General features: G+C 27.9%; 1 protein-coding gene across 4 annotated transcripts in view; it reads right to left on the minus strand.

Moving 5' to 3' along the window:
• Positions 1-1,060, minus strand: part of LOC108753771 (SEC23-interacting protein-like) — a 17,996-nt gene extending 16,936 nt beyond the window's left edge. For 2 of the 4 annotated variants that reach the window (XM_018495657.1, XM_018495656.1), the window contains exon 1: positions 720-1,058. In XM_018495657.1, coding sequence (XP_018351159.1) covers positions 720-852 — 133 coding nt within the window. In that variant the 5' untranslated portion in view covers positions 853-1,058. Of the gene's footprint in view, positions 1-323; positions 406-719 lie in introns of those variants that run through there. The other 2 variants (XM_018495659.1, XM_018495658.1) reach the window with 2 other exon arrangements.
• Between the last annotated feature and the right edge of the window lie 6,257 nt (positions 1,061-7,317).

A 7,317-nucleotide genomic window follows, 5' to 3' on the forward strand; every position in this document is an offset into this window, starting at 1 on the left:
ATATATAAGCATGATGGAGTAATGCATATAATTTATCTATATATCCACATAAAAAATTAAAATCACAAGACACAAAAAACTTATCACTTCCTCTATTTCCAGTCAAATCACTCAATTATTTATTAAAGAACATAACATATTTTCTACACTAGACACGTATTTGATGGATTTTTCATGTATGCTATACATGAAAAATCTAATATACATTTGGCTCTTGCAAGTCCATCAATGCAATTCTATTTGGACAAACTTTTATAGTTTAAAGCCTCTATCTTTTACAGTTAAAGCACGTCGCAAAACCGCACACACAAAGAAATCATTACATGATGCCTGTTGCGTCATTGTGACTTCTGTGCATATATTTGATAAACTTTATAAAAACTGTCTAGGTTGACCTAGATAAATGCGAACGTTTCACGCTGGAGTCAGGGACTTTCACTACACGGCCTTTTTCACTGTAATGCCGACAGAGCAAAAGATGACTGAATAACAGATGTTAGCCTACGAGTACATTTTAGTACATAACCATATAGGAAAGAGGCGTGATGCTAGAGAAGTTAAGCACAACGAAGTGAAGTAAACGGAGCAGAGGTTGCTCCTTTTTGAATTTTGTTTCGGCCACCAACTAATTCTCTGTAGCTATACCATCAGATTGAATAATACGCCAAATTTTCAGAACTGCTGAACCCCGCCCACGATATTTTATTGAATGAACTCACCATCTCGGAGCACAGCTGGTGTCGCAGGTGTGACTGGCACCAGCAATGTATTTTCCGCGTAATTATCAAAGGGAAAGTCTGGACCAGCCGCGGACAATAATGGATTTTTCATTTTCCGCGACATATCGTTCATGTTCACTGCGATGTCGAGGCAAACACAGTTTGCAATGGCACTGACATTAGAGGGTATTTACCCTTTATAATAAAACAAGCACGTAAACTAGGTTTTTTAAAATTCTACGAAATACAAACTTGCACGAATTATCCACGTAAGCACATGTGCCTGTCGCAGCAATTTGACAGTGAGTACGTTGCGCTTTATGGAATGTAACTTTCTCGAGATATCGTCGACATAGGAAGTTTCTTCGTCCCCAATTTTATATTGGTACTTTGACTTGAACATACATCAAAAATGGCGCTAAAATCAGCGATATTTAAAACAAAAGAAAAGTAATATAGTATATTATCAATTTAATACTACTGAAAATAAATTATCAAACAATAAACATAAATAATTTTAAAAATATTTAATATTGCTTTAATCAAATTTGATATTAATAATAATAATAATAATAATAATTTTTAGTTACTTGCAAAGTGGAATAAGTTTATTTTACAATTATCTTCTACCTACTTACGCATTAAATAAATCCATTTTTTACTGATCATTTCAAACGTTAATTTTATTTACAGGAATTATCTGAAAACTTAGTGAATAATTTATTTTTTTTTTTTACCTATATCTTTCCATATTATGATTATATTATTAGCTTCTTATTTATTTATTTATTATTTTTATTTACGTACAATTTTATTATTTAAATAAGTTTTATTCACTTGCACATTGTTTTTTTTTCTATTAATGAATTTTCGCGCTTTGCAATATTACGATTTAGATTCACTCATGACTTTACTGATTATTCTTTATATTATAGAAGAAAGAGATATAATTGAAGAAAACAAGTTATTTTTAATTACTATGTAATGTGTTTACACAAGAGTAAATAAAATGTATATGTAAATGTAATTAATACAAAAAATATGCTATGTTTTAATTAATATTTACACTTACTCTTCAATTTTCAGAACTCAACGATCCCTATTATGACGTCATAATAACTCATCATTCCTTATTTTCACGGTAATGTAATATATTAAAATATAATATAATATATTAAAAATATGTAACTCAAATATTGTAAATATTATTAAAAAGTTACATAATCATTTATAAAATTACAATATTTTTACTGCAAAACTTATGTAATTGCTAATCGATAAATATATTAGTATAAAATATAATACTAAAAATTGTTTTTAAAAAATAACATCTATAAATAATTTAACATTTTTCATCGATTATACATATTTATAACTAAAATTGTCCAAAGAATGTGTCAAAAATAAAGTAAACGTAATAGAATTGAACTAAATAGATATATGAATTTATCAATCATTGGTAATTACAATCTCTGTTTCATCGGCAGTTAGTCTTGAAGAAAACTTCAAGTATCTTGAGAAATATAATTTTATTCACAATTTTTCGTTTATGATAATGTTAATTTCAGTCTTCTTATTAAAAAGAAAATATTAAAATTAAAAATTTCTATTTTTTGCAAATCTAGAATTAATAAATTATATACAGACACTTAAATAAATTATAATATCTTTTAAAAAAACTATTATATATAATAATTATATGATACTTTAAAATGATTTTTTTCCATAAAAGTAATAAAGTTTGTATATAATAAAAAATGTATTGAGATAAATAACTATTCTGATTATATATATTATATTATTATACTAATGTATGTGATATTATTTGAAAAAATTATACTTATTATATATTTGCAAGAAAGTGATTATATTGTATTATTATTATAATTATATTTATTATACTAATTGTACTTATTATACTATGTTATTTGAAACATTTTGTATAACTATAAAATATTTTATATTTTTAACTACGTAAGAAGCATGCGAAAATGCAGCATAACTCATATACGAAGAATTTTTAATAGTTGCAATCTTATACTTCTATCTAATATATTCGATAATATGTCAAAATGTTAGTTATGTCTCTATTGTATAGGTCCTCATTAATTGAGAATTATTTTAATCAACGTGCTTTGACTTCCGTAGACTGATATCGCGAAAGATTAAACACCGGAATCCGATTTCCGATTTAATCCTTTTTGGCAAGAGCTTACGCAAAGATGAAGGCATTAAAACTTCAAAGCGTGGCGTAATTAGCAGCATGTGATACAAATACTAAAGATTTGCCCCTTATATGCCAAGCGAAACTTTAACCCTTTATGCATGCCCTCCCTAATAATCCGAGTTTATCAACAGGTTAATCTTTGATCACCTTAAGAATGATTTGCATAGAAAATACAGTATGTAAATTTATTTATTATTCTTTAAAGCAGTTTATAAAACACATTTTTGAAATAATTTGTCATTACTTTTATGCATATTAATTTTATTTTGAAATAATTAATTAATGATGTGTATAAAAAATTTTATAGATATTAATAAAAGACATTAACATGTACATCATATTAAATTGAAATATTTTTAAATTAAATTTGTATTGTCTTATAAAAAATAAATACCTCAAATAATTTTTTTCTCGATCCAAAAATTAAATTATTAGAAATATCGAGGAATTTAAACTTATTTATACGCTATTATGTATTTACGTTGTAGAATAAATTATCACACAATGCATTGGAAAAAATTTACTAAATTTTAATAAATATTTCTTTAAATAGTATTAACTAAATATTTACTAAATGTAAACATGTAATTATTTGATACAAAAACCATTAATTTGATTTAAATATTCTTTTTCATTTAATAAATATTTATTTACTATAAGTAAATGTTTAGTTAATACTATTTAAAAAATATTTATTAAAATTTAGTAAATTTTTTTTAGTGCATTGATAACTTTTATTTAAGATAATATAACTTATCATGACAGTATATTAATAATAAAACTACTCTGCAAACTTTTATAGACACATAGTTTATACGTCAATCAGCTTATATGCTAACCATGAAATTACGATCTGCATGGGGTTGGGAAAAAAATAATATTCCTTGATCCCCCATGTCGTTGATCGCAGATGACATTGCTAAATATCACTCGATCGTGCATCCTTGTCCGCTAATCTATCTAATCTGCCCCAAAATGAAATAGTTGCGATTCTTTCGATGGCACCCTTTAGATGCATGTTAGCGGGAGAAAACACTTGACCCGACTAGGAAGGGCGGCCTCTGAAGTGGTTTACAACAGGGGGATTATATTTGGGACAAAGTGACTGTCAGGGTACGATCATCGTCTCTCTAACTGGTCGTGTTAACGTATCTCTCACAAGCCTTTAAAAATTGATTTTTTAAGTTCTTTATCTGTAGTTTTTTGAAATAGTTTTTTTCAAAGTTATTTTTCATTTATTACAATTATTAACAATAATGTAAAATTAAATTCTAAACATCATACGTCAATCTCTTTAAAATAAGATCTAACCAAGTACTATCCATTATCATTCTATGAGGTACATAAAAGTGCCAGCTACCTTTTAACGAGAATTCTCCATAAAAATTTTATGAAAAAAATTTCCTTTCTTATATGTACATTAATTTAATGCAAACTATTAAACATTATCTAAAAATTTACGATCTCATAATTACAAATGTTCCTATGCTTCATCTAGTACATAATCACAAAGTATACATTTCTCCATCTCAAAGTATTCGCTTCATAAGTAGCTAAATTCCATCAGATTCTTCGGTGAACATATAAATCTGAAAATATCAGATATTACGTATATACATAGACATGTATGTGCAACGACATTTCACGAATATATCACATGCTTGCGCGAACAATACGAGTCGCAGCATTCTCCCTTTTTTCGCTTTTTTGACTCACCTACGCATCTCCACGCCCCCCACGTTCCTCTGGGTATCCAGGCAGAACGAGGGTGGCGTAGAAAGCAACGGGGATAGGGTGCTGACTTTTATTACTCCGTCTGATGTTATGAATGCGACCTGTACGCAGCCCCTCGAGCGTACGTTTCCCTTCCGTCGTACGTCCTGCATAACGGTTATGCTTTTTACGGCATGTATATTCGTGGTCATGATTAGTGACAGATACGAACGCTCGTGTACACAACCCCCATTTAGTCAAATACTCCCGAATCTCGATTATTTGCCGCAAGGATATGAATTATACATACATGCATGTTTGCATTTACTGTGACATATTACGATTGAAAGAAACTTGTCCATAATTTTAATAAGAATTTTTAATCAGATTGTTATTCCATTAGACTTGTTTACCTAAATAATATAGAATTTTTACTATCTCCTTTAATTTAAAACATTTTATATTTTCGATTTCAATATTCTTCTTTTCATAATCTGATATTATTGTGAAAAGAGAAAATTGAAAATAGTGTAAAATCAAATTTATTATAATATTTTGAGTGTAACAATATACTTCTTGTGGCATTTAGAACGTAATATTAAAAAAATATGGATATATTATTCATTTATAATCAATTAGCCAATAAATAAACGGTAGACAGTTAAATCATATCATTTTTTGTATCATTTTTTGAGGAATTTCGATGGTACGTTTTAATTCCCATAAAAGCTGAATAAAATCACAAGCACCACTTTAGTTATACATGTATAAAAACATTTATCTTTATCCTCTTCAATACATATACTTAAATTAATATGTTTATAGATACAAATAATCATGACATATTTGTACCTAAAATTATTTAACAACTTTATTATCATTTGGCATATAATTATATATGATATTATTTAATGAAACTTGTAATTTATCAAGTATTTGTATGATTGAACTATTCTCGCACAACGTATGATTGACACTTTAGGATGTAATTTTATTTTAAAATACGAATAAATTAATTGTGATTAGGTATAGAATGTTTGAAATATTCATGATTTCAAGACCATTTATATCCAGTGTTAATTTCAACACTTGAACAAAATTATTAAGAAACAAACTGTCATTGTTGAGACTCATCATATAAATACGAGAATGATTGTTGAATGTTATAATATCGATAATGATTGAAAAAATGCAGGTACAGCTAGTGGTAGACACGGCTAATCGTTATGACAATATTTGCATGCCTCGCCCCTTAATAACGCGAACATCGCTCATGCTACTGGTCGATGCGAGACACCCGCATCTGAGAAGAATATTGCAATCAGTTGTAACTAGTCATTTCGTTGAGTAATAAATTAAACTCGACCACTCATTGTCGTGTCCGCAACGTTAATTGGATGCTGAAATGGGCTACAAACGTTCGAGATTTCTGTAATTCTTGAACCATTTTGTAAACAATTTATCCCTTAATTGTATTGCGCGCTATACGCTGAGATCGGAAATTAACTGACAATTTGATTGAAAACAACTTGATTTCTATTAGCTCAATATTTATATTTGTATGTCTAATTATTAAGTCTTTTTATTCCTTTTAAAGAAAAACATTTAAAAAATTATTTATTAAATTTTGATCATCTATATGCTAGAATGATTAACTTTTTGGGTGAGATAAGTAATTAATTCTACACTATAATTGTTGTTATTTGAAAAGGAAGTCAGCACATAAATTTAAATTTATATGCAAATTGCGGATTTTAAGGATTACATATTTAATAACAATGATCGTATAAAGACCATAAAGTAAAGTTTACGTGTTTTTAATATGTAGAAATACGCTTTTATTTAAAGAAAAGTATTATGTACATTAATATTTGAATAAAATATTTTTTCAACGCATGTACTATTGGCATTTTTACACAATTAATATAAAATTCTTTTTTTTTATAAATTGAATTATAACATTTATCAAAGTATTGTAATATTATATGTCTTATTACTTCATATAACTTTAAAATTTTTACGATTTTTTATAATTTTATAATTTTAAACCTAAACATAGGACTTTTTATGTCTATTAAAAAATGCATTACTTTTACTTTTAATTAATACATTATCATAATTAACTTAATAATAAAATATACGTTATAATCGTATATTGCAATCGTTAATTCTATCATGACAAATATTCGGGAAAGGGTTGTGAAAATATGGAAATTTGGAGAGTCGGTGATGCGCGTGCAAATGGCGGAACGATGTTGGATACACATTCACATACACATCACACTGACGATTTTAATATCCGCGAATGATAAACAAAGTGGTATCTAACGAAGTGGATAGAGGCGCGCCGTAATAAAATTTGCGTTGCGCTTCGTCGTGACCGAGTCGGGGGAAACACCACGAGCGGTTTCCTCCGATTTCAATTACCCCGAGCGACTGGTGTATATGGATGCCTGTTTGAGTAAAAACGCGAAAGGCTGAGGGAAACGTCAAGAGTCGCTTTGCAATACCAATTTGTCATTCGGTCAACCAGAATATTGAAATCTGCTTCGCCATATTTCTAAATGTCTTGAAATATACTCCAGCATATTGCATTTTTTAGATTCTTTAATAATAACGCTATTTTTATTCTATATTATATATATATATATATATATA

The sequence above is a fragment of the Trachymyrmex septentrionalis genome, unplaced genomic scaffold (assembly GCF_001594115.1).
Source record: "Trachymyrmex septentrionalis isolate Tsep2-gDNA-1 unplaced genomic scaffold, Tsep1.0 scaffold71, whole genome shotgun sequence".
In the NCBI taxonomy this organism is placed as follows: Eukaryota; Metazoa; Arthropoda; class Insecta; order Hymenoptera; family Formicidae; genus Trachymyrmex; species Trachymyrmex septentrionalis.